The sequence below is a fragment of the Mustela nivalis genome (assembly GCF_964662115.1).
Source record: "Mustela nivalis genome assembly, chromosome: 15".
NCBI classification, from domain to species: Eukaryota; Metazoa; Chordata; class Mammalia; order Carnivora; family Mustelidae; genus Mustela; species Mustela nivalis.
The window spans coordinates 89,148,081-89,175,207 of NC_139034.1; the positions used below are offsets into that span (position 1 = coordinate 89,148,081).

General features: G+C 61.3%; 1 protein-coding gene across 6 annotated transcripts in view; it reads right to left on the bottom strand.

Annotated features, from left to right (window-relative positions):
- Positions 1 to 284: 284 nt before the first annotated feature.
- The window catches only part of RASA3 (RAS p21 protein activator 3), a 114,036-nt gene continuing 87,193 nt past the window's right edge, over positions 285 to 27,127 (bottom strand). For all 6 annotated transcript variants that reach the window (XM_082701138.1, XM_082701135.1, XM_082701139.1 and 3 more), the window contains 17 exons: positions 24,705 to 24,781; positions 23,016 to 23,120; positions 21,435 to 21,591; positions 20,432 to 20,580; positions 19,567 to 19,681; positions 18,496 to 18,570; positions 17,639 to 17,762; positions 16,483 to 16,589; positions 15,769 to 15,846; positions 13,921 to 13,998; positions 12,805 to 12,878; positions 11,792 to 11,898; positions 11,220 to 11,302; positions 7,800 to 8,008; positions 6,081 to 6,184; positions 2,170 to 2,353; positions 285 to 1,675 (listed from right to left, as the gene is read on the bottom strand). In XM_082701138.1, the coding sequence (XP_082557264.1) occupies positions 1,600 to 1,675; positions 2,170 to 2,353; positions 6,081 to 6,184; positions 7,800 to 8,008; positions 11,220 to 11,302; positions 11,792 to 11,898; positions 12,805 to 12,878; positions 13,921 to 13,998; positions 15,769 to 15,846; positions 16,483 to 16,589; positions 17,639 to 17,762; positions 18,496 to 18,570; positions 19,567 to 19,623 (1,356 nt within the window). In that variant the 5' untranslated portion in view covers positions 19,624 to 19,681; positions 20,432 to 20,580; positions 21,435 to 21,591; positions 23,016 to 23,120; positions 24,705 to 24,781 and the 3' untranslated portion in view covers positions 285 to 1,599. The remainder of the gene's footprint in view (positions 1,676 to 2,169; positions 2,354 to 6,080; positions 6,185 to 7,799; positions 8,009 to 11,219; positions 11,303 to 11,791; positions 11,899 to 12,804; positions 12,879 to 13,920; positions 13,999 to 15,768; positions 15,847 to 16,482; positions 16,590 to 17,638; positions 17,763 to 18,495; positions 18,571 to 19,566; positions 19,682 to 20,431; positions 20,581 to 21,434; positions 21,592 to 23,015; positions 23,121 to 24,704; positions 24,782 to 27,127) is intronic.

The window sequence follows — 27,127 nt, forward strand, 5'->3', positions numbered from 1 at the left end:
CCCGTCCAGGTGGGGCAGGGCCCTCAGCACCTCCGGCCTCCCCACGGCCTCTTGGAGACAGCGGCACGTGCAGGAGCCCATCCTGCCCTTCCTGGGCCGACGCCCGTCTCTACCCCCATCAGAGCTTCCAGCAGACGCGCTCGGACGCGCTCAGAGGCCCCGCACATCCCATCCCCCAGAGCACTGTGGTTTCCGCTTGATCCAAAGGTTCGCAGCCGAACCTCCCCTGACCCAGCCTCCCACAGGCCCCATCGCTCACGTGCGCCGTTAATCAAACTGTCCTCAGAATAAAACGTCTGTTTTAATTGGCCAGTAAAATACATTGCAGATCATTAGTATCTTATAAACAGAGACCTCAAGTTACAAATCCGAGTTAAAAACGGTAGTCCGGTGCGTCCTGCTAGCTGTGCATCCCTAAGGGTATTTTCTGCAACATCTTCCTCCGCTATTTTTGTGACAAGTCCTATCCGCCATGGGTCAGAGTCTGGACAGTATTTGCAAATAAAAGCGGAGACAGGCACAAGGTCCGAGCATCTGAACAGTGTTCTCCAACGCTCAAAGGCAGGCTGCCCCACGTTGGCCCCCTCCAGCCCCACAGTAAAGCAACCCCACTGCCTGGCAGCTTCTAGGGGCCTCACAGAGACAGCAAAGCCCTGCTCCCGGGGGCTGGGGATCTGCACAGCTCAGGACGCTGCGTCCCCTGGGGTGCTCTGGAGGGCCGTCCACCGGCTTCCCAGAGAAGCGGCTCGTGCCCCTGTGCCTGCCCTTTGCGACAGGCCTAGATGCTCTGAGGTACTTCATCAAACAGCTCGTTAGAAACGGTCCTCTAAAAACATTAAGAAAAACAGCTTGAAAATAATGCACATTTCTATTTTAAAAACCTTCCCCAAACTCCCAGAAGGGGCAGCTGAGGCGGACCCTGCTCTCAGTCCCACCAACAGCAAACGACGATTCTGCTTGAAGGCGCAGGCCGGACACTCTGTACGGCACGTTGCCCGCTCTGGCAGTGTTGGCAGCGGCGGGACGCCAGTGTCTGCAGGAGAGACGGGCAGCCCCGGCACTCTCGGCAGAAGGGCCCTGTACCTCCGAGTCGTCAGGCATTCGCACACGGGGGCCTTCGTGCGGTGACGCACGAGGAAGTGAAACTGACCTTCAGCAGGAATAACGGCAGGGCTGGAAGCAGAGGGCCGGGGCCGAGGCCGCCAGCAGGCGACAAGACACGAAGCGCTCAGCGTGCTGGTCCCGTAGGGCGTGTGGGAGGAGAGAGCTGGGGGCTCCACCGCACAGGCCGCACAGAGTCCAGCAGAGGCCCAAGGGTCCAGGACAGGAAGCATGAGTTCTGCAGCGGGCATGGCGGTCCCGGTCCCTCCTTCCAGAAGAGCCAGCCCAGGTCGCCTGCCACCAGTGTGACGACGGAGCCCCAGCAACCACAGATGAGCTCCGGGAGGGTCTCAACTGCTCAGTGAGCCCGGCGCTGGTCACAGGTGAGCTGCGAAGTGAAGGCCCCATGCTCTATAGTCTTCTCTGTTCCCTCAAGCCCGAAGACTGTGGCTTTCCGCCCACAGCCCAGGGCCCCGTCCTGGGACAGGACGTTCGGCTTCAAATGGAATGCGTGGAGGTCTCCGACTGCTGCCTGATATAGCTCTGGAAGCTCTTGTCTCCAATGGGGTGCTCCCTGCAAAGGGGAAACAGGAGCAGAGAATGTGAGGCCGAGCTCCCGACCGCCAGTGCCCTCTGCACGTTTTCGTATCTTTGTTCCGTCTTTAAACGTGATACATGTTCTTCGGAATAAATGTGAAAAATACAAACACAGGGAAAAGACTTAGGCAGAAGTCACCTACAGAAGCGTACTTGTGGCCTAGAGAGAGGCAAAGGGTGTGGAGCTTCTGGCCCATTGAAGCCTAATTTTGGAAGCAATGGGTCAGGAGGTGGAAGGTTGTGGAGGAAGGAGGGACCGGGAGGCGGGAAGTTAGGGAGCTGCTGCCCACGGCGCACTGCCCGACAGCTGTAGAGTACAGGAAGGCTGCTCTGAGGAGATGGGCCGCTGCCCAAGCCTCACGGGTGTGTGCCGGCGGCTTTAGGGTAGGGCTCTGCCCCAGGAAGCTCCTAGCAGTCCCTTCCCCGTTACCTTTGCCAAGGGCTCCCCTACAACCCAGACGCCATACTCACTGGCTCCCATACTTGGTCTTCTTGAACTTGTCCCTCCTGTACTGGGCGTGTTCCTGCTCCAGGGCCCCGACACCAGCAATGACCTGCTTCAGTGTCTTGTAGGTCTCCTGGGGGTCGTCGATGATGAACGTCGAGTACTCCTCCTGCTCGGGCCCGTCGTACACGGATCTGCTGCCACAGGCCTCTGCGGCGTTGAGAGGGGCCGGAGGTCAGGGCAGCGTGCACGGCCAGCCGCCTCGGGGAAGGGCTGACCGCTCCCACGCAAATGCACGAAGACGCAGAAGCCATTCCCGAGAGCCAGACTGAAGCCGAGCACCGGAGAAGCCAGGGTCTGATGCCCCGTCTGACCAGTTTGTCTCCTGCGCACCCGCATCTGTCCACACCTACTGCTCACCAGACCAGAGCTGGCAGATGTCGCTTCCTGGACATAGGGCCAGTGGGCTCAAGGACCTGCGGGGTCACCCAGGGTCAGTCTGGAGAGATGACCTCAAGGGAAGCCCCATCTTAGAAAGAGGGGCCAGGGCGTCACTGACCTGGCGTTTACGTGCACCCCCTGTGGCGGGGACACGAGGACACTGTCCTCAAGGGTGTGACCTCTTGGCTGGGCTGCACGAGCAGCTTCCTAGGACCACTGTCACCCCAGCTGCTGGACACATGAATTTCTCACTGGACCACCTCACTCCTGCTGAAGACCATGCCGTAGCCTTCAGGCAACCACGAGAAGCACCCAGACACTGGAGCTGGACCCTCCTCCTGACCTGTCCTCAAACCCCTGAGCTTGACACTCCACTCCAGGATCGCGGGGGGTCTGTGTGGGAAGACATGCCATTTGGATAGCACTGGGCTGAGGTGAGCCCGACCTAGGGAGCCCCTCATCCCACCTGCCCTGCTGTTTCATTACCACAGAAGTTCTAGTGTCCAACCCCGTCTTTATCTCCAACCCAGGAGAACTCGAATTCTGACTAAAAACTCACAAGTCTGCACAAAGGAAGACCAAGAAGATTCAGTTAAAGATTCAAAAACAGAGAATCTGATGCAAGAAAGACAAGCGACATAGATGTGTGGGACGAACAGACAGAGGAGGAGGAGGAGGGAGGAGCCCGGTGCGTAGCGGGTCCGAGTTCAGCCTCCCCCTCTCCACATCACACGCAGGGTCAGGGTCTCGGGAGCCAGACTGCCTGGACCCCTCCCCAAAGTCCCCACTTTGGGAGCTACTGGGCCCGGAGCAGGTTACTTGTGTCTGAGCCTCGATGAACCCTTCTGGGAAGTGGGGGCACCAGTGTCCCTGAGAGACTCCTGCCCGGGGGCCTGGCAGGACCAGTGAGCTGTGCTGTCACAGCCAGTGCGGACAGGTCAAGAGGCATGACCCCGGAACAAGCACATGTCTGTGACCCTCGCCAACAGCGACCAGACACTTAGACTCATGGTGCTGGTGGAGCACGGCGCTGGCAGAGAAGGGACAGATGCAGAGGCCTGCGGAGGCCTGTGGACCCCGAGCAGGGGAGGGGGAGGTGCGGGGAGGTGGCTCGGATACGCAGCTGGGCAGCCTGCCTCACGGGGGCTGTGTGGCTGGGTCCTGGGCCAACCCAGGCGGTTAGCCCGTGTCACGGAAGAGGACATGACGGGCTACCCGGTAGTCTCACGGCAGAGGCCAAAGCTGTCTCTGGATTGAGGCCTGGGACTCGCAGACTCATCCCACGTGGGATGCTGAGGGGCGCGGCCAGAGCGGGTGAGTGCTGGGAGGCACCCGAGAGGCGCAGGCCGGGGAAGAGGCCCGAGGCCAGACCGTGGGTCCACGGTTGTGTGGGAGACACGGCTCGGTGCTCCATGGGAGTCCTCTAACCTTCCCAGTGCCCTCATAAGTGGGCACTCGTGCCTGTTCTGCAGAGGGAAAGCAAGTTGTGATCCCAGGGCTCATCACAGAGCGGGGACCCTGCTGCCACCTGGAAAGGCACCCCTGCGTTACTCTCAGCCCCGTGGCCCCGGTCCCCACCAAGGCTAACCCTTCCCTGCCTCAAGTCCCGGGTTCCACTGTCAGCAGACTTCAGGGGGCAGGGGCGGGGGAAGAGCCAGGGTGGGCCAGGTGAGTCCAGGCCACATGCGGGCGGTGGAGGGGACCCAGTCTCCCCTCTCGCACACGCAGCCCGAGCACAGCCGCCTCCGAGCGCCGAAAGGAAAGGATCAACCACGTCGGGGGAAACAAGCCCCGTGGTCCCGGCGCTCAGGAGCACAGCTGCAGGAGTATCAAGACCACCAGATGCTCCGAGGACAAGCTCTCGGCCTCAGAGAAGCACCGAGACTCCAGGCAGAGGCCTGAAGACAGTCAGCGCTGCGGAGGCCAAGCAAGGGGCCCTGTAAGATCCAGTCCTGCTGACAGAACCGGCGCTCACCCGGATGATTCCCACCCTGGGAGGGAGGCTCGCTCGTCCGCCCTCCGTCCATCCGTCATGCCCTGTCCCCCACCACCACGACCATCTCTCCGTCCACCATCCATCCGTCACCCCTCATCTGCGCCTCTGCCGTCCGCTGCCCACGCATCTGTCATCCAGAACACGGTATTCGTTCCTCCTCCAAGTCAGGCACTGGGGCAAATGACCTGCTTCTGCTCTCAAAGGGTCAAGCCCACCCAACGTGAACAGATCAGAGATGGTCATCATGGCAACGACAGAGATACACGCAGGGTTAGAAAAAGCTCCCCAGAGAAGGACACTCACAAGACAAACAGGTATCAGCCAGACGAAGGAGGCAGAGAGTGGCTCTGAGAGACAGAGTCATGGGGGCCTCTGGTGGGGGGGTGACCCCAGGCTGGAAGCAAGAGGGAGACCGTGCGTAGAGAGAGGCCGCTGGAAAGTGGCTGACCACGCAAGGCTCAGTCAGCCTCCTTCATGAATCTGGACCTCACAGGGTGGCTTCACCCTAAGTCTCCTGACCATCCTCTGTTCTGGTCACCCCTCTCAGTGCGCTGGGGAGGGGCTGCCACCTTGAGGCCGGCTGTAGCCCCAGGACCACTCCCATGCGGCCTCCCGAGGAAACCAGCCAAGTGCGGGGTGTGCACACTTGCTGGGGGAGGACCCCCCGGGGCGGAGTGGGTGTGTGCATGCACACGGGTGCGTGCGGGTCTGCACAGGAGCATATGCTCGCGCATGTGCACCATGTGGGCAAGTGCATGGGCCTGGAGCCTGGGTGTGCACCCAGAAGCGGCCCCCGAGGCTGCGGGAAGGGACCCGAGGGCAGGTGCGGCTGAGCTCCCGACAGCTCACGGCGGAATGCTTGCAGGGCAGGACTGGAGTCCGCCCGGGCTGAGGCCCACCCCGAGCCTGCTGGGTTAGATCAGGAGAAAGAACAGGACGGTGTATTCCAGGCCCACTCAGCTTCCTTTCGCATTCGGGGGGGCTTCCGGACCTCCTCCGCGTCCCGACCGCCTCTCCTGAATCTCAACCCCATCACTCCTGCGTCCCCTGCCGCCCGCAGAACACAAAGGAGAGGGTGGCCAACGGAGGCACACATCACGCCGGCCGCTTCTGGCCAGGAACAAGGTCCCACGTGCGCACACGCGTCCACACACCCAGGTGCCCCCTCCGCCCCCCGGCAGGCAGAAGAACGAATCCGCAGTCTGGGCTGTGGGAGGTTGTTAAACACAAGATCTTCTCAAGAACTTGGTGGCTCAGAGGTCGTGGCTAAATTCCCCCATCAGATTATGCAGAGAATCTGTTCCTACAGTCCATGCCCCACATCTGCTGGCCTGCGGGACGCGCTCCCCCTTCAGCCCACGCGTGGGAATGCACACAGACCACGGGGGCTCCGAGGGCCGGGGGTCTCTGCGGGAAGCTCCAGGTGCCCCCGTGGCCCTGGCAGGCGTCTCCGCGGCCACCTGCCACCTGCCGAGATGGCGCGCCGGCTGCCGGGCCTACCTTGCATCTTCTCTAGTTTGCTCATATACGAGTGGAAGAGGGAGTAGATGCGCTCTGTCTCGCGGTCCCCATCGATGTCCAGCTGGATGTTTGCCGGGAGGCCGCTGCCCGAGCACCGCCACGCCGCAACAGAGAGAGCGAGGAGGTCAGTCATTCCCTTCTTCGGAAGCCCACTGGGTCAGAGTGATCTTACGCAGTGAACTTATCCCCGACGGGGCCGGGGCCCAGCTCACGAGCCCTGAGGGTGGCCTGTCCACAGGCTCGGAGGACGGGAGGCCTACGGACCCGCTGAGACAGCAGCCGATAGGCCACGCTCGTTCTGCTGTGACAAGAAAGGACCTGGAACAGAAAGAGCTGCCCCGGCGCACGTGGGCCGTGGGACCTGCAGGCCGCCCCGGGTGAGGATGGCCAGGTGCCGGCTCTTCCCGCAGCCTGCGGCGGCTCCGGCCCAAGGGTGTGGCAGGGTCCCAGCCCCCGCACACAATACTCAGCTCTCCTGGGTGGAACCGGCCTTTTCAGCTACAAAGCCGGACCTCCTGCTCCCACCCCGTGAGCTTTGGGGTATCTCTCACCCCTGCACCAGACGACATTGGTCAGTGTCCTCACAGGTCCCAGGGGCAACCTCAACGCATCCAGGCCTGCTTTCAGAAGGGGCCGAGTGATTCTCTCATGACCCCCAGGAGGCCCAGCTCACGGTGGGGCAGGAAGGGACGGGAGAGGGTGTCAGATGGTTAGATGGCAGCTGTGGACACTAAAGGGGCGTGAGCAGGATGGTGGAAGGCCTCCGGGCTCTTCTGGAAGAAACATGACAGCCCCCACTCCTGGGAGTCCTCCTCAGCACAGAGCACCCTCCCCACTGCCATCCACCCTGAAGGACCACTAGGTCCCCTGGGAGACAGAGCACCCATGATGGCTCACGGCCCCTGCCAGTCTACAGGGCCTTTGCAAGGGTGAGCCCAGGCTTTCTGGCATGGGGGCACCTCAAGAATTGCGAGCACAGCCTAGGAGACGCAGCTGTGCGTGTGCAGCTCGCCAAGCCCCAGTGCGGCCCCTTGGCCAAACTTCTCTGTACAGTGCACAAACCGGACAACTGTGCTTGGCCACACGGGGTGGATGTGAGACAAGGACTGAAGGGACCCCAAGAAAAAAAAGAACAAAAACTGTTTTTTATTTTTTGCTTCTTTTCCAGCTTCTGTTCTTGCTAGGCCCGCACCCACGCCCCACTCCACACATGCTTGAAATGCACGTAGCCTACGTCGTCCTTGTAATGGACAAACGGGCGAGGGTGTCTTTGGAGTCTTCCAGCACAACAGAAAAGAGGAGTGAGCAGGCAGGTTGTCAGAAATGCTAAGACCCCTCACTCCAAACACCTTGAGGCCAAGACCCCCAGCTCGAGGGAATGAGTAATTTACGAAGGACTTCTGGACCCTGTCTTTGTGCGGACCAGTTCGTGGACACCTAAGGGGACACATGCCCCGGACCACAATCCCCATGAAAAACCCAGACCCCACGCAACGAGGAGACGCCCACTGTTTTCTCTTCTGTGTTTCTTGGATGCTCTGTCCCCGTCTCCCCCACCCCATCATCCACATCCAATACACTCTGCTCTCCCTTCCTGTCAGCTCAGGGCTGATTTCCGTCCCCTTGGCTGGTCCTGTGGGATCCCCTCTGCCTACATTGGCTGGGAGGGCCTCGGGGGAGGGGGAGGCACAGACCTACCCGGTGCAGGGGGAGCAGCCCGGCGCCGTGTCCGAGGAGGCCCTACAGCACAGCCAGTGGCCGTTGAGGTAGGCGGAAGGGTGGTAGACGGCGAGGCGCTTCTGGTTGCTCTGGCTGACTTTGGTGAGGATGTCGATCCAGGCCTTGGCCTCCACACAGTTGTTGGCCTGGATATACAGCGCTCGCTCCGGCTGGATCACCTGAAACATCTGGGGAGACCGAAGTCAGGGTCAGAAAGGCCGCCGGGCATGGTGTCCTGCCTGGGCCACGAGGGTCCTCAGTGTGGATGTGGACAGGCCTGGGAGGGACCGGACAGGCCCGGGGGCCGCAGAGGGAGGGAGTGGACAGGCCCCGGGGGCCGCAGAGGGAGGGAGTGGACAGGCCCGGGGGCCGCAGAGGGAGGGACCGGACAGGCCCGGGGGCCGCAGAAGGAGGGTATGGACAGGCCTGGGGGGTTGTGGAGCACACAAAGCCTTTCTGCTGTTCCTGAAACTGAGAGAGCAATCTCCTTCCCCCTAGGGGACTTGGGACTAACACAACTTAGCAGGGTCACCCCTGGTCAGCCTGGCCAAGGCACTCTGTGTGCTGGGGTCTCAGGGAGCTCTATTCCAAAAGCAAAGGAGTAGCACTGTTCATCCCCTCCTGTGGTCACCGTGGTCAGGACACAAATGTTTCTTCGAGTCTCCTGGTTTTTTTAAGCTGGGGCGGTCTTCTGTGCAAGGTACATCAGAACTTATCGTGCCCACACTCTTGTCCTCATCCCACACTGACCTCAGGACCTTTGTATGTGCTGTTGTGTCCATCAGAAAATCCCCACCCACCTCATCTCACCGGGAGGCTCTTCCTCCTCCTTCCAGGTTAGTGTGACTTGCTCAGAGCCTCCACCTTCTCTCTCGTTGTTCATTCAACAACCACCGTGAATACCAGGCACTGCCCTAGGTTCTGGGGACAGAGTGTGGCCCAAACAGAGTTTCTCTCACCATGAACTTCCAGCCAGCAAGAAGGATAAGAACCAACACAAAATGTAAGGTCTGTGTATGTTGGAGGAAGAGTCAGGCAAGAACCTTCTAAGTCAATGACCCAGCTGAAGTCAGAAAGATGATTAAAACATCGGTAAGCTGAGTGGGAAAAGCAGAAGATGAAGAGTCCCAGCCAGAAGCACCAATAGGTACAGAGGTCGTGGGGCAGCGGGGATGAGAGGTGCGGGGGTCCTGGGGCAGTGGAGGTCCTGGAATGGGCATAGCAGGTGCACAGGCCCAGAGCCCAGGGAGGGCTGGGTGCCCCAGGCCCCCATCCTAGAGAGGGCTGAATCCCAGGCCTGGGAACAGACAACCCACGCTACAGCCTCCACACAGGAGATGGCATTCCTCCCGGGCAGGCACAACATGCGAACATCCCTTGGGCCCGGGGAAAACACCGTCTGCCATGGGGCCATCTGCCTGCCCCAGAAACCCCCTCCAGTAGTCCAGGTGAAGGGACAGGACAGGCTGAGTGGGAACTGCCGTGTGTGAGCTGGGCCGTCCAGCCAGGGGCAGCCTTCCCACCTACCCAGCAGGGGCCACCCACACGGGCCACCGATGTTCATCTTTGACCCAGACAGAGACGTGAGCTCATCGGTCTTCCTCCTCAGCGACCCTGGGCCAGAAGCAGCCCCGTCATAGCTGAAGCCAACTCGCTGTGTCCCCCACCACACAGTGTGGCATACGCACCTACTGGGTACTAGACAGCTGAGCTGTGCAGAGACAGACTGACACAGGAGGTGGAAGACAGAGCCCTTGTCAGCTCCTGCGAGGCAGACCCGACTCGGGCACCTTCCTCTAAACCCTACACCTGGCATATATAGGAGAGCCTGCGGGGTGAGACGCTGTGCAAGGACTGTCCTCCTAGAGCAGTGGCTACTGTGGATGGTTCCCAGCGTCTGAAGAAGGTTCTTAGGAAACACAGGGCTGCTCCAACATCTGAGCTCCCTGAAGCCCGTGGGGTGTTGGGGGCGGTTGGCAACACTCGGGAAGATACAACCAGTGAAGCAAATGACCAGTGACACGGGGAAGGGGGGCTGGGCCTGGGGCCACAGCAGACGGACCACGCGCACAGGCCTTCGGATGCAGGGGTGGGTCTGAGCTCCTGCCCCACAGGAGACGCGCGAGCTCCTTCCACGTCCGGGAGCCCATTTGTGCCTCCAGAGATTGAGCCGGAGTTGTAACCCCCTCCCAGGCCACGGCAGCCACGGCGGCCACAGCAGTGGGCAGGGCACTTCCTCCCCGACTAAGCTCCAAGGTGTGCGGGGACAAGGAGGCCTGCACGTGCTTTTGCCTGCGCCGCACAGATGGTCCCTGAAGGTCTGTGCTTCTGAAAAGCGTCAAACAGTAAGCAGACCTGATGTGCGGGGTCCCCCGCAGGACCCTCCGTGGGGACACACAGGAAGCCTCCCCATCCGAGCCTCGCCCCAAATCAGACCCGGTGAGGTCACTGGTGTCTCCCTTGGAAACCCCACCTGCGCTCGCCCGTGTGTGCCGGTGACGGGTGTTTTGACAATGCGGGCAAGAACGCTGTCATGTCCTACACCCACTTGATGGCGAGGGACGCCAGCCCTGAAGAAGATGTGGCCCTGACAGACAAGAGAATAACCTCCGTGGGACGGAGCTTTCCATGGCAGAAAGCCCAGAAGTACTGACCGGACGAGGCAGGCCAGGAGCCAGAGGTGGACATAGCTCAGCGTGTGTCCCATGGTCACCATAAGCCGTCCCGAGAAGACACACCCAGGGGATGCGGTCATCTCCACGGGATTCCAGGCAGAAGAGGGCACCTGAACCTGCCACCCAAGCTGAGGGACACCCACAGCACCTGGCCTCTGTGCTTCAAGAACACCGAGAAAGGCTGAGGAATGTTCCATGTCCAGAAAAGGATGGAGAATGCACCATGAGGGGCGTGGCTGGGGACACACAGCAGCTACAAAGACGGCCAGGATCTCAGCTGGGAGAGTCCCTACACAGGCAGTGGTCAGAGGTGACACTGCACCAGTGTTGGGGTCCTGCCTCTGGACCTGGGGGTCTGCCTCCACACCAGAACGTCCTTGTTTGCAGGGAACACACTTGAGTGTTTACGTGGCTCAGCAAACAAAGACAAACCACATGCAATTCTGGGTTCGGGGACACGAGGGTCCTGCTGTATTCTCGCCACTTCCCTGTAAGTTCAAACCAGATCAAAATTTGTTTCAAAGAAACCCTCCGGTCCCGGAGCTGGCCCTCCGGCCTCTGGAGCTGCCAGGAAAGCACTTTCCAGCAGGTTCTTTGCCTCCGGCCAGCTCGCAAGGACCCCGGCGATGGGGCTGCAGGAGGAGAGCAGCGGCAGTGGGTGCTGGCAGGGCAACGAGCGCAGGAGGGAGAAACCCCAAGAGCCCCGAGGCGGAGCCGCACTCACGTTCTTCATCTTGAAGGACTCCTCCTCCAGTCTCTCCACGGCCAGAATGTTCTCGATGGGAATGCTGCACAGAGGCTGGTCTCCTGCCACAGAAAGGGGTTCATGACAAGGCAGGCGAGAGGCTCCCCGCCTTAAGGGGTTGCGGGGGACACCGCAGAACAGCGGGCCTCACACAGCAGGACCTGATGCTGCCTCCCGGGAACCCCGATCTTCTGGCCACGTGCCTTCTCGAGGAGCCCTGTCCCCACATTTTACTTCCCAGTGCCGTGTCGCCGAGACCTATGCCCCCTCAGACCCAGAGGACACGGCCCACGCAGGACCCCGACTCCCACGCCGGGAGCCCATGGGCACAGGCCCACCTGTTCCCCACCCCCACCCAGGCCACCTGGCAGGCGGACGTCTCCCACACACTCCTGTGACCAGACACTGCTAACGCCCCGGGACACGTACTCTACGCGCTTCGTTTCATCCAGGAAAGCAGGCACGAACCCATTAGGGCCCCCCCAAGTCCAGGCTCTGGCCCCTCAGAATAAACTATGGGACTCCAGTAAAAAGCCAGTTTCTCTTGTTACCTTTGCTTCTCTGGTAGGTAAACTCATGGTTGGTCAGGCGGAACCATCTTTTCTTAAAATTCTTCATCCCAAAGCGTTTTCGCCCCTGTGCCCTCTTGATCATGAACCTGTGTGAACAGGGCACGTCTGTGGGTGAGTGTTGGGGCTCGGGACACAGCCAGCAGCTTCCCACACCACATCTCACTGTATTTCCAAGTGATAGGGTAAAACACCAAAAGGCAAAGGTCTCTACTTTTGCAAAGTTTAACTTTTTTTTAAAAAAAGGTTTTATTTATTTATCTGATGGACAGAGGTCACAAGCAGGCAGAGAGGCAGGCAGGGGCGTGTGGTGGGGAAGCAGGCTCCCCGCTGAGCAGAGAGTCTGATGTGGGGCTCAGTCCCAGGACCCTGAGATCACAACCTGAGCCAGAGGCAGAGGCTTAACCTACTGAGCCACCCCAGAAAAGTTTAACTTTAAGTCACAAGTCGGCAAGGACAGCAGGTTCATCAGACCTCCAACAAAGCAGCTGCCCCCTCCCCATCTCCCACACTGGGAATACCAACAAGAGACGCCTGTACGAAGGTGGGCAGGCCTGCGGACCCGGGCCAGAGGTGCTCCAGAAAACAGAGTAATGGGAGCCGGAGATGTTTCAGGAGTGGGGGCCTGGTGGCATGGAACAGGGTCTTGAACTCAGGTGTGAGCCAGCCCACATGCAAGGCTGGGTCAGCTCCTCATTCCCCTCTCTCCCATGGGTACGTGTTTCTCCACTCGCACAACCCGCAGGGCAGAGGCACAGAGCAGGCGAGACAACACCACGTCTCAGACTCGCCCCGTGAGCAGTCTTACTGGATCAGAGATGTGGGCCAAGGCCATGATGTCCCAGGCCAGGACAGCCCCTGAAGGGTCTGGCTGCCTCTGTGTGGGGAGGTCACCAGCCACGTGGGCACAGATGCCCCAGTTCATGGCAGAGACAGCCAGGAGTGCCGCCCCCGGGTCTCGCTCCCACTGGCCCAGCAGCAGACACGGGCCTTACCCTTCTTTAAGCAGGATGGGCTGCTCTACGCTCTTGGGATCTCTTCTCCCAGAAGATGAGATCAGATCTAAAAACTAAGGTGGGAAAGACAGCAGACAATTAAGGGGGAGACGGCACGCTGGGCTATGTTCCTTCTCACACACAAACAGCAGAACACTACGTCTCTTCCTGATGCCAGGAGAGAGAGACATCTGGGTCTTTCTGCAAGAGTCAGGGGGTCCTAAGCGTGTCCCCACTGTGGCCAGGAGGGAAGCGCCCAACCCTGAGCCCGGCCTCCACGCAGACCCCCCCCCCACCTGCCGAGGAGGCCCCCTGCATCCGCAGGCACCGCTCTGCCTGGCTGCCAGGCTTCCAGTGACCCTGGGAGGCCCACCGGCACGTCAACAGGCGACCCAAGCATGCATCTCTGCAGGAAGGGGAAGCAGCGGGGCTCTCCTCCCAGGACGCCCCCCCAGTGTGACTGCCACGACCTGCCTGGACTCCCTCCCCCAACCTCGTGCACCCCAGCTCCTCTCCCTTCTCCCCTTCTGGATCCTGGTTTTTATGATTCCCGAGAGGCCAGTAGGTGTGAGTGTTTCTAAACGCAACAGAAAAAGCAAAGCTTTAGGATCCAGAAAAGATTCTCTCCATGAGCCATGTCCCTGATTCTGGGTGCCCTGGCTCTATGACTCGGGCATCTGTGGGGGCCCCAGGAGTAGACGGCCAGAAGGGTGAGGAAAGGGATTTATAAGAAACACAGGGCGGTCTTTGAGAGAAGTACAGCGCCCAGCACCGAGGGAAAACTCGTGACGGTTCTGAAGAGGAGAGTCTGGAAGGGGTCCACCGTCCCCAGGGTGTAGGGAGTCTGGGGACCACAGGGGGTGGTCAGAACAGGAGGAAGTGCAAGGGGTTCACAGGGTCTGGGGTGCAGAGAGTCCTAAGGTCGTGGGGGGTTTGGGGTGCAGAGTTCGGGGACGGGGGGTGGTTGTGGACTACGCAGGGAATGGTGCTCTGAACTCTGGACAGTGGGTAATGGCCGGCTCTACGTTCTGCGAATTTCAACTCCATTTTCTGGAACTACAGTAGCGTGTCAGGACAGGAGGCAGTCCGTCTGTGTTAACTGATATCCGCACTCACATTTTTTACTGCATCAGCATATTTCTGCTCGTTGAAGAATTCATAAAATGCAGCCATGTAGGATTCCTTGAAACTCGCCTAAAATGAGACAGGTCATTGAGCAAAGGCCTGTGGGTCTCGGGCACATGCTCCACGGGGAACAACCTGAAGGCATGCATCATGACCGGCTCCGGTGGCAGTCTCTCAGCAACTGGGGGTGCCAGTGTGACTATGGCCCCAGGCTCAGCCCGGGCACTGCCCATGGAAGCCACGAAAGCAGGCACTGCCACGCAAACGCAACCCCGGAAGCCAGGGTCCGAACGCTGACAACAGGTCAGGGTCCCTCAGTGAGCATGGAGGCTGACATCTGGGTTCCAGGTCTCTGTTGCTGACATGGGTCACGACGAGGCTGCCGCACAGGAGCCTCTCCTGGGACCGGGGGACTGGCGAGGGCCCTGACAGGTGGACGTCAGAGCACCCCTCAGGGACACCCGGGGGGCAGCCCTCCCCACGCCGTGCTTGCAGCGAACACCGTGTCGCGGAAGGTCGCTCTGCAGTTTCCAGACGCAGAGGTGCGTCCGTGCAGAACTCACAGCCAGCCTGGACCTGTTCATCCAGGCTCCGGCCGACGGACTGCGGAGTGGCCGCTTGCTGCGGGACGCCACACGCGCTTGGCTCTGCTGCAACCTACACGCAGCCCAGCGTCTCCCACACGGGGGCTGCTTGTCGGCAACAATGAGACCCCCCAGACAACAGAAGGGGAGGGCTGAGCTGGGCTGGGGGCTCCTGCAGGTCCAGGCACAGGGGAGGCCTCACTGACCCCACTGACCCCATCCCTGTGCAGCTGGCCTTGGCCTTCAGTCCCTAGGGCACGTGCCCAGCTGTCCGCATGTGGACATCGCTACACACAGTCCCCAATGTCCTCAAACCTGCATGTCATGACTCGCATTCTGGGGGGTGCGAGGCCCAGGACAGACCCTCGGGACCCCCAGGCAGGACGTGGTATGCGGCAGGCGGGCCCCGGAGGAGCCCCTGGCCCTCCCCAGGCAGCAAATCTGCCCCAAGCACAGACGACCTCAGAGGCTCACAGCTGACGCCACCACAGCCCCTGAACCCCCACTTGGGAGCCGGTAACGCACCATGTGCTCCTGTGACTCCCTCTGCCGTAGGTTGGTCTGACGGGGTTTCAAACGCACTTGTTCATGAGAAAAATGAAGTGAGTTGCGAGGAGAGCACAGCCCCCTCCCCATGCCGCCGAGGAGCCCTGCGGCCGAGGGCCCTGCCCTGCTGGGTGCGTTGGCCCAAATACAGGAGCTCTGATCTGCCCAGGGGACTGCTGGGCCCTGAGAGGGGTGACTCCGTGGTACCCCCAGTCACCCTCTTGCCCAGCAAGACCCTGGCATTCCCTACCAACAGGGACTTTGACTTTTGGCAGGGCCGATGTCATCCCTACCCCTTCTCTCCAGGGAAGACTCAGGATTTGAACTCTTTCCCCCAGCCTTGCCTGCAGCATAGCAGGGTCTGGGGGATGTTGTGTCTTTACTGCTTGTTAAGAGACATCATCCCACACGGTGCTGGCTTGTGAAGATTTGTTGTACGTGGTCATCCCCACAGCGGACCTGAGCGGAGTACAGGCTCAGAAAGCAAGCCCGGCCTCTAAGAGTAATGTGCCCCCAGACAAAACAGTCTTGAAACGCAATGTTTCACGGCTCAGGAAGGCAGAGAGGAGCCTGCAAGCCGCTGGAACGTGCTCTCTGCTCAGACGGCGGGTGGTGGGCCGTGTGGGTTTTATTGCTTCTTACCCTGTCCCTGCGTTGAGCCCTCACTCTCTCCTGGGATAAGCAGACACGATTAAAGTATGCGACTTACGGATTTCGACTTGGACAAGCTGCCAAGAGTCTGAATAGTCTTGGAGATGAGCGTCAGCGTCCTCGACGTCTGTGGGTCCTGTCAAAGGGGAAGGAGAAAGGCAAGTCTCGTTTCGGTTCCACAGAAACGTTGCGATTGAACCCAGAATTGCACGGCCGACAACATGGTGACAGCACGCAAAAGCCCCCAGCCCCCTTATGCTGCCGGCGAGCAATGGGAGGTCGGCCAGCGCGCAGGGCAGGGTGAGGAGCAGCTGCCGACGGCAGGCACGAGGGCACCTTTAAAGGAGCAGCCTCCCCGCCCTGCCCTGGGCGCCCATAGCGGGGCTCCCTGGCCCGTCCCCTGGCCTGGAGGGTTCATTTGAAACAAAGCCGGGAATGGGCCCCTTGAGTCCCCGGGCCCCCACGGCTTCCTGCCGAGGTCAGTCACTGCCAGGCACGCTCCGCTGGTGCGTCACTCGGAGCCTGACCTGAGGGGCTTGGGCCGCATGAGCTGATGGCACGTGGCTGAATGCACGGCAGCCCGTCAGTGCTCGCTCTCCTAAAGCTGGGGGTGAGGGTTCCTGGTCACGGCGGCCAACCATGCTCAACAGACGCAGCTTGGCCAAGGTGCCCCCCTTCTCGTGGATAAAGGAGTTCACAGCCCCCTCGCCCCCCCAGCAAGGGTGCCACCAGGAGGGTGGGTGGCCCATCCACGGGGCAGATGCACACTTACCGTGTGGTGAGGCGTGAGCTGGAAGAGGTTGGGGGACAGGATGGCGGGTGCGAAGAACCTCAGGAAGATGAAGCTGCTCACAGCCGTGTACCTCACATCCAGGTCGTCTGCGGCCAGGACAGGGCGTCTGGTAAGGGCGTGGAGTCCCGGGCCTGGTCCGAGCCAGCGCACCTGCTGGCTTGTTCTCCCCTTGGGCACCACGGATAGCTCAGCGCCTCCTGGGGACAGGGCTCTGACAGGCAGGCCCTGGCTCGCCGACCCCGAGCGACCCTGAGAGTTTGAGGGCCGGCGTGCCCCGAGCTTGAAGCCCATGAGTTTGAAGGCAGCAGGGCCTGTCCGCAGAGCCGGATGTGAGGCCCAGCCTCCATGGTGAGACAAGCTGAGAGGCGTCCCCACCGGCGGGCAGGAGGGGGCCCCCGGCAGGGTCCAGGGACTGCTCAGGGGACTCTGCAGTTCCTGGAGGCAGCAGGACACATCTGGGCTGACCCACGGGCTCCTCAGGAAAGGGTGCGGCAGGGCCATGGTTGGGGCCTGCCGGATGGCATGGGGATCCAGACACCGCACTGCCCCCTCCTCAGGCTGGACCTCAGGCCTCAGTCAACCTAACACCTGCCGCCCAAGGCCACCTTTGTTCCACCCATGGGCACGTCTGCACAAGATGAATCCCCAACCAACGGGCACGACTGAAAAGGCGATTCATCCCCGGGACCCCTCCTGTCCCACGCCCACAAAGGGGTCATCCTGTCTCTCTTGAAGGTGCAGAAGACAGACATGCACAACGTGGGGTGCTGAGTGCTGCCTCGACCTTCCAGCCAGAACTGCGAAGAGCCAGGAGGGCGGCTTCTCCGACTGGACGGGCCCAAATGCACAGAAGTTACCGCTGCGTCCTAAACTAACCACTGTGACAACATCTGGCCAGCCGGCCTTCCCACCTGAGGCCTGGGCTGGGCTCCCCTGAGCACCATGGCAGGCAGGACCTGGAGCCCGGCTGGGCGGCAGAGGGATGCTGTGTGTGCACGGGCACCGACCCCGCGGCCACAGCTGGAACCACGTCTACATGACTCCGTGACGTCCTTTCTTGGCTTTGAGGAGCCTGGTGGCGGGGAAAGGGACCTCCCCGTAAGGAGTGTGGATGTTTTCCACACCAAAGACTCACCCTGGAAACGCTTAGCAGCCGCCTCTCGAAGAGAGAAGAAAATGTCACACATGACAGTGGGGCAGCTCACCCCCGACTTGGTGATGACGCTGAAGATACGGTCCACATACTGCCGCAGGTTCTCCTGCAACGGGGTGCAGCCCGGTCACCCCGAGGGCCCTGTGGCCCAGGCCGCGCTGCTGGCCCCCACGGCAGTCGAGCACACCAGGGAGGGAGCAGCCGTGGAGAGCCGTGGCGGCCACAGACGCACGTCCCCTCAGCAGGCGCACGGCGCCATAGCGGTCAGCCGTCAGCGGGGCGAGCACCGGGCGAGCCCCTGCCGCTCTGCGGGGGGCCAGCCTCGCAGTTCCCTCCCCAACGCTCATCTCACTAACTGGACAGGCACAAAATCCCCCGGAACGCACCTTCCTGACAGAGAGCCCCGTCTCTTTCCCTCACAGGCATGAAAAAGACTTACCCTGAGGAAACCCTATGCAAGATGACAGCTCCCTGTCCCATCAGAGAGTCTGGCTGTCCTAAAGATAGACCCTCTTCAGGAGAACACAGGGGGACATGGCCAGGGTTTGGGACCCACGTCTGCTGCCGCAGGAAGATGGACCAGGCTGAGAAGAAGCCGGGCCACGGGCCAGCCCGGAGGGGAGGCTCCGGCCACCCCAAAAGAAGGGACGGCACGGGAGTCAGCAGCCAAAGGGCCAGTCACCCTGCTGCAGGCCCCGGAGGACACGCCGAGAGAGCGTCCCAGTAGGGTCCCCACCCCAAATCCTAGGGAGACACGGAGCCCCCAGGGTGGCCACGTGCCCACTCCTGCGGCCAGGCAGCCAGCTCTGAAGAGTGCTGAGCAGACGAGAACGTCTCACCATGTTGTTCTCCAGGTTCTCCCCATCCTTCAGCTTCACAGGGTCAATCTCACAGGGTCTGTGGCCCTGGCATATCTGAAAAGTGCATTTATAAGGACTGAGTGACCATTGGTCCAGGATCCCAGGTGGGTGGAGGCCTCCAGCTCAGCAGTGACCTCCGGAGCCACAGCCAGGCCCTCGGCAGCGGGGGGAGGAGGGCCTTCAGTGCGGCCACGGGTGCGCCACGACCTGCGAGGAATTCCGGACCTTCTCGAAGACTGCTCCCTGTCAGTGCCCGCGACCAGGTTTCATCAGGGTTAAAAAGGTGGTTCCTCCCAAGTGCTGGCAGGTCTGTGCCCACGGACCAAACCAGCACGTGAGTCTAAACTTCCTCACGTTCCTGCACTTGACAAAGCTGTTCTGGGGGAATTGCTACCCCTCAGGGACCCCACAGAGGTTGGGCAAGGCGCTCGAGGCCACGGGGGGAGGAAGCATGTGGAGCCCCGGCTGCGCCTGCCCCTGCGTGAGCGGTACCAGGAGGCCATGCACAGCTGAGGGGACCCTAGAGAGAACGCTGCACGCGGGTTCAGGGGGCCCACAGCTGAAAGAAAGGGGTGTTCTCCGAAAAACCAGTGTTTCTCTGCATGTCTTTTTGTCTTGAGTAGAATGAAGAATTTTCTGAAGAAAACATTTTTTTAATTTGAGACAATGAGAAAGTTCCTGGAGCACACAGGGCAGGTCCCTGCGGTGAGGCTGGAGGGGAGGTGGCAGGAGTCCCTCAGTCAGGGCTGCCGTTCTGCTCGGCTGCCTGCCATGGGGGGAGGGGGTCACGGCTGCCTGCCGTCTGCGCACAGCGTCGTGGGGGGCATCACGGCTGCCCGTCGTCCACGTGCAGTGTCATGGGGGCAGGGGGTCTCAGTTGCCTGCCGTCCGCGTGCCATGTCTCGGGGGCAGGAGTCAGAGCTGCCTGCCGTCCGTGCGCAGTGTCCTGGGGAGCGAGCGTCCCTTACGCCCCTCCCCAGCAGCACTGGGCCTGCCAGAGACCCTGACGTGCCCTGTCCTTGGGGGCCACGGGGTGGGACCCCCACTCACCTCCTCTATGGCGGGCTTCAGGGTCACGTGCAGGTAGTGCATCCCAGCCAGCTTCATCGTCTCGTCAATGCACTTGGAGGTCAGCGAGTTTCCTCGGAAAATGGTGTTGGGGTCCCTGTAAAACAGCGTTGGAGGGAGTCTGTCCTGGAGAGCAAGGGGATGACGGACACCGAGCGTGTCCTTGGCCCACGCCCAACGGATGCAGAGACAGACCCTGCTTGGCCTACTTCCAGATGTTCTGGGAGGAAAATGAGACCCAGCCAGATGTTTCGCGTCGGGGCACCCTGAGCCCCCCAGGTGGGCGTGTGTGACACACCTACTGTACACGGCCGACCGGTCAGCACAACCTCCCCACTCCCACAGCCCCACCCCTTTGTGAGGCCCGTTTCACACCAAGCCTCTAAAGACCAGACCCAAGGTCAGCCTAACAGGACGTGCTTCACGCCATCTCGGCACTCGGGTGCAATCTGGGTCCTTCTGAACCCAGAGCTCCAGGGACAGACTCTTCTTGGCAGACCCATCCCCGCAGAGTGGGCACAGGTCCTGGGGCAGCGGTGACCCAGTCTTCTGCTGTGGGCCTAGTACTGAAGCTGCCACCCTCTGGTCACCCCCGAGGTGACCCGCGCCCTGGCCCACCGCCTTCCTGCACTCACACCTTGGGATTTCCCAGAAAAGGTGCATTTTTAAGAAACAGCGTGTTTCGGACAGAAAACCTGAGCCGGTACGGGCCCCTTCTGCTGTCCCAACTCTGCACTCTCTTCGGCACTGAGGGTACCAGCCCAGACCGGCCCTCACCACATGGTGGTCACTGACTCAGGCTGCAGCCCTCAGGGAGGGGAGGTCATGGAGCCTGAGGCTCACTCACTGGGTCCTCTGGACCTCGGCGCTGGCAATGGCGCTGATGAACGGCACCACACGTCCGTAGTGCAGGAAGAACCTCACGAGGGGGACGGCCGCCTCCTGCTTCTCCCTGCAGACCTCGCCCAGGACGTGCGCGGCGGACGCGGACACCGGCTGTGGGACAGGAGAGACTGTGGGACCCCAGCGCAAGCCCCCCAGCCCTGGGGGCTGGCTGCAGACCCCCACTCCCCACCGGGCACAGTCAGTGAGTAGGTGGCTCAGGGTCCCCACACTGGGGCCCAGACCCCAACCCTGTCCTGTATTGCCTCTTCCATCAAGCTAAGAAAGAACCACGTCTTTTCTAGCGCCCACGTCCAACCCTCTGATTTGTACACATGCTCCGGGTCCACTCCTGGGGGTTCTTCCATCTGATTCCACCTCTAGAACTGAGGCCGGTGACCTCAGGGCCTCATACAAATCCGAAACCATGAACCTTGCTGGGTCCCCGCAGGGCTCTAACTGCAGGTGGGGTGTGGGGCTCACGCCTCCGTCCCTCCGGCAAAGGGAGATGCAGGTATTTCTGGACACAGAGCAGACTTGGGGGACAGTAAGCAGGGAGAATCACCCACCAGGAGCTGGCTGCCCAGATATGCAGGGCCAGAGGTGGGCTCCGTGCCTTGTGGGGGTGGCGGTGGGTGGGGGGCAGCTGGGAGGGGCTACGGGGTGGAGCCAAACAAGGGTGAGGGAGCCGAGGGCTGAAGCTGGGGTCTGAGCCGGGGTGGGGCGCGGGGCCGGACCAAGGCAGGGGACTCAGAGGTCAGGGGCAGGGTTGGGGTGGGGGGCTGGAGCCAGATGGGACTGGGGGACCAGGGTCAGAGCTGGGGTCCGGAGTTGGGAGGTGGGCGGGGGGCCGGAGGAGAGGGGCTGGGGTCAGCAGCCGGCCGTGGAGGGCCATGGGGGTCCGCAGGGCCGCAGGGTCTGGCTCACGGGGGGCCCAAGACACAGCAGGGGCCCGCACACTCACGCACCTCCACGTCCGCAGACCTCAGCAGCAGGTCCCGCAGCGGGCGGTAGTAGTTGGACGAGAAGACATGGTCCTCAGTGTACACCACGTTCAGCCGCAGGGACCCCAAGTCCCCCGGCTTCAGGCTCTTGCTGCCGTTGTCTCGGGGCTGAAGGAAGTACCTGGACGTGGGACCCGGGAAGGGCGGCATGAGGCAGCGGCGCCCTCCAGGGGCCGGTTCCCTCCAGGATGCACTGGTCGCCCGCCACGGGCTGTGTCGGCGTCTGAGGCAGGAGGGGCTCCAGGAACTTCTGCTGGACACCTCTCTGCCCCCCCTGTTGGCCCCCCGGCAGGGTGTTTCTTGTGGGAGCCCCCACCACACAGGGTCCGGGTGTGGGGGCATGCTCGGTCATTCCCCACGGCACCCCCACAACACGCAGGGTCCAGGCGCCAGAGCCCTTCTCGGCGAGAGACCCCCGCGGGGTGCATGTCGTGGGGCGCCCCCACCTTATCTTCCCTCTGGGGGCTGATTACACAGGAAGGACGGAAGGGGTAGGAGTTCGAGAAGGGGGAAATGAGAAAGGAGCTAAGGGAACTCCGTCTGTGGAGACGGCCCCGGACAACGAAGGACAGCTAGAGCATAGCTGACGTGATTCCAGCAAACGAGCGTCAGAGCTCCCGGTGGCAGAGGGGATGCTGATGGCGCTGGGAAGCAGGCCGGCCACCGGAGCACGGGTCCCATCCTCGGGGTTTCTCACTGGACACCCCTGTCTTCGGTCCCACCCTGCGAGGCCGTGCGGGAACCCTGTCTGCTCTGAGCTGATGGGCCACGCAGCCTGCCACGGGATGTGGGCACCCTGCATCGGGCAGGGGCACCTGGCCACCTGAGGTCCTGGGTGGACGTCCACTGGGCTGCCACGTAACTGTCCCTTCTTGGTGACAGGACTAGGAGTGATCCCAGTGATCCTCACGGAATCGAAGACAAAATTCCCGTGTCCTGGTGACTGTAAACTGCTTGAGGAACAACACACAGAAGCCCGCCCACGTGGTGGGTCTGGCCTGCGGCATACGGCCTGTGACCACGCCATGTCCCCATCGTGGGTGTCTGCGGTCACAGTGATGACAGTCGCTGCTGATTTACGGAAGGATCGGGAAATAAAACAAAGGCACTGGGTGACTGGGAGGCAGAGCGCGGGGAGGTTTGCCTGGAACAACACCTTTGCCTGGTTCCTCAGCAGGTGACTCCTGGAGGACGGGCCATGGGGAAGGCCTGGTGCGGCGGGCCCTCGGGAGCACGCGGCCTGCCCTCCCTGCCCAGGCCTGTCCTCAAAGCTGCAAGGCTCTCATGGCCCTGCCTCTGTGTCTGTCGAGGGCCTCCGCCACCATTCTCGTGACATTCCCTCCGCCCCCGCCTGCCAAAATGGCAGCGGTGCGCTGCCAGTTTCTCACCGGCAACCCTGTCACCTCACCAGAGTGAGTACGGACCATGTGCCAAGCCACGGCGTCTGGCCAGTGGGAGCCGACCTGCGCCCCCACACTCTGCCTGCTCACGGCAGCTCCGTCTGTCCACCCACCGGGACGGCGTGGGCCATGCACAGACGCTTACCAGGCCTCGTAGCAGCTGGACTGGCGGAGCACATTCAGTGGAACCCTCAGCTCTCCCAGAAACTCATCTCCAAACTTCAAGTTGCTGGCATTCCAGAGGTCAACCCTGAAACACAGCCAACGGTACACAGATCTCCGTATGGGGTGACCTCGGGAGGGCAGGGGACAGCAGCGCTCCTCAGCATCCCCAGGGGCGTCTGGGGCAGATCAGAGCCCCTGGTCCCACGGCCCCGTCTCTGTGAGGAGCGACACTGACTGGGGATGTCTGAAATGTGAGGTCAGTGCAGGATGTGCCTGGCACGGGCACGGGGGTCTCCCCGGGCCTTGGGGGCAGGGAGAGGAGCTGGGGGCCTGGTGTTGGGGTGAGGGGCCTTCTGTCTTCTCAGCAGCGTGGGAAGACGGTGCCCCGGGGCGGCATCTGATGTGGGGCCACGGCGACTGTACTTGTGTGAGGACGGGAGCGCAGAGGGAGGAACGGCAGTAAACGTCCGCGCACCCCATGGTAAACACCTGCACCCGATTACTCCAGGAGCGGACAGTCCAAGACCAGTCCCCTCTCACCACCCTCGGCAGTCCCGGGGAAAGTTCTAGAAGGCCGCGTCAGCCCTCTGTGGTCCCCGAGGTCCAGGCGGGAGCCACAGGTGTCTGGAAGGAACAGGGTTTGCTAGAGGAGCATGCATGTGTCAGGGACATGGGGAGGAACGTCAAGCGACCCCGTAGCAGAGCTGCCAGGCTGTGTTTTCTTCCTTTCGATAAGGGCAATATTTAAGGACATTTTTGGTTCGTCTGCTTAAAATGCAACAGCTACGACTCCGCTCTCAAATTTAAAGCCCAATCTTGTACGAACACTTCTGTTTCTGAACAAGAGAGAGACTTGTGTGTCCGAGGGTGGCTGGGGCATGGCCAACCTCTAGAATGGCCTCTGACCGCCACCGGCACTTTCAGACACGCAGCCGGGGCCCCCTGGCCGCGGGCTCTCTGTAACGGAAGACTTAAAGCAGAAACACCTCTGACCTGTGTGTGGAGACGGGCCTCCCTCAGTGCTCGAAGCCACGAGAGGAACAAAGAGTGAGCCCGAGGGTCCCACAGTGGGTCGGGGGAAGGGCCTCCGGGTACGCGCCTCCTGCCTGAGCCCATCTTCCCAGTGGGAAGCCTGGGAGCCTCACGGGCCTCAGGAAGCCTGGAGCCCACAGGAAACCAGACTACAAACCAGCTCAGATCTGCAGGGTCCCTCAGGGTCGGCCCCGGCCCAGAGCGACGGGAAAAGATGCCCGGCTAGGGTCTCTGAGGCTCTGGGTGCTGGGCATGAGGTGAGACCCCAAGGCTCCCAGGACGGACGGAGCCGGACCTGCGGTGGGCTCTGCTGCAGACCACACACACCCAGGCCTGCAGCACGGGGACCCCCGGGCAGCAGGGCCAGGTGCGGGGGGGCAGCATGAGGCCATCGGCCTCCCCTTGCGGAAGGTCCCTTGCCTGAGTCAATGTCCTCTCAGCCACCCCACGAGCCCCTGGCAAGTTCCTGGCTCTTCCTTCAAACCAACTCCCCATGTCCTAGTATTGAAATTACCAGAAAACAGAGAATTCCTTTCTTTGCATTCCCTTCCTTTTAGAAGCACAGAAAGCCAACAGACGAGGCGGGTTCAGACTGGAGCCGCCAGGCCAGAGCCCAGAAACCCTGCTTCTCGCTCACCGGATCTCAAGTTTGTCCACGTCCTCCTCCTCGAAGTCAAAGTGGGACTTCCGGCTGTAGCTGCAGGGCCTGGTCACCTGGAGGGGCGGACGGGAGGAAGCCCGTGTGTGCCATGCCCTTGCCCGCAGAGTACCCTGTGTCCTGGCCGCCCCCAGGCCTGGGGAAAGGCTGTGGGTCCCCCACCCAGAGCAGAGGTGGGGTCTCAGCCTGCAGGCATGGCTGGAGCCTCTTCTCCAGGGGGCTGCCTCCTCACCCCCCTATCACCACAGACTCCCCCCTGCAGGCACCCGGCTGGCTCCCTCCCTCCTCAGCCCCACCCTCCCCCGTGTCCTGAAGTCGCTCCTCCCCCACCTCCCCATCTCAGCACCTCCGCCCTTATGGCTCAGTGGCCGCCCGGGGTACTGACACTGCGCAAGCAGGGGACCCGTTCAGCCGCCAACCAGCTCAGGCCTTGTCCACTGCCAGCTGAGGCTTCTGAAAGCCCCACGGAGCCCCCACTAGTTCCCCTCACTCAGCACGCAGCCTGCACCCTTGCCCAGGTCACCAACGGCCTCTTCCTCGCTCAGGCTCATGTTGAGAAGCCTGAAGGTGACTCTGAAATGACACCTCCTCCAGGAAGCCCCCCAGAGCCTCCACTGTCGACACAGCTCACAGTCTGGCTCCTAGTGAGGCGGTCACAGGGCTTCTGCATGGGTACCTAACGCATCTAGTGAGGGAACGGAGACGGCTTCTGTAGAACCTCAAATAACTTCGTGCAGATACTGAAGAGTTTTTAAGGAAGCCTAGGCATTACCCTGGAAGAAAATGGTTTGAACACTACTTCCTTTTGAAACCCTTATAGGAAGCTGTCTACGACCCCAAACCCAACCACTGGGACTCGGGCTAAGTCAGAACTGTGGGGTTGTTGGCAAGAGAAGAAGAAAGCGGGTGCAGAGAATCCAAAGGGGGATTTAGGTGTTAAGCAGGGCTCAGACCTTTGAGTCTCAGACCATAAACTCCAGAGAGAAGCACATTCCAAGGTCCTGTGGCCTGAGGCTGTGAGGGAGGCAGGTGTCAGGTAGGCCCTAGCCACAGCACCGAGGGCCCAGGTCTGGATCGTCCCTGGGACCCGGCAGGATGCAGGTCTGTGCTCAGCGGCATGTGGGGCTGGCGAGATTTATCTAGCAAGTGGAGACCCGCACTTTTGCAGAGTGAAATAGAAGAATATGACACAGAAAGTGGGTGTCTCTGTCCAGGAGGCCCACACGGCAGCGAAAAGTCTGGGCCTTACTGTGCGCAACGCAAGCTTGGGAGGAGCTGACCTCAGCTGTTCCAGGCTGCAGGGACGAGGCAGGCCGGTGTGGCTCTAGTACAGAATTCAGACCAACAGCTGTCCTCACTCTCCGTCCCAGACCCCCTCACTGCTGCTGGAGCCCCGCCATGGCCCCTCCGGAGATAAGGCTAACTGCATCGGCTTCCTGCCCAACCCTGAGTCTTTTAACCACTTTCTGCACCAGGCAATGGAATAAGCATGTCCTTCTGGGACAGAGAACGGTGCTGTGCCCTTGGCACTCCGACTCCACGCCCCCCTCACTGTGGCCCAAGAAGCCGGACTGCAGCCTCCAGTGTTCTAGAAACCTGTGGGCTTCTGGATCCATCAGAACATGTCTAGCTTCTCTGCACGTGAGCTCCTCGGTTCTGAGCCAACTCCCCCACTTCCAAAACTCCCCCTTCTCACCCCAACCTCACCCAACATTTAGAGACATGCTTCCTTGCAGCCTCACAGTGCCCCCTCCCAGACTGCACCCAAGGGTCGTCGTTCTGGGAAGACTCTTTCCAGGCAGGACTAGAGGCTGTTTGCTTCTGGCTCCCCAGGACCACTGACCTAACAGTCACTTCACCACAGGCACAACCTGCCCTGTGCACGCTTCCCTGCTTGGGGAAAACTCGGGAAGATAGGGGTAGAGGCTCATGCACCTCAGCCCCCAGGACCCGGTCCACAGAGACCCTCGAGAAACCCTCGCGGGAGAAACCACATCGCCCCGAATACGCTGGCTCTGGGCCAGGGTCACACTAAAGCCGCCGTGTGGGCGACTGTCCTGCCGACGGCCTTCGCCTCCCAGGCCTCCCGTCTCACGAGCGTCAGCGGTTCCCAGTCCCGAGAGGACGCCAGCGGATCTCTGTGTTCAAACGCATTTGCTCTTCTGCTTCAAAACCCTTCACTATTTCTGGGGAGACAAGCCTCCCTCCATTGCTCAGGAAAGACCGGGTGAAGCAAGCAAAAACCAAACACCCCAAACAGGCAAACAGTGAAAAACACACCGATCGTGACAACTTGGGACGTACAACTCGTCAGGACTCAACTCAAAACCAAGGAAGCAACAAATGGCCTTTCTCCCCAGGGGCCAGAGGGGAGTTCCTGGGAGCCGGGCTGACGCCGCAGG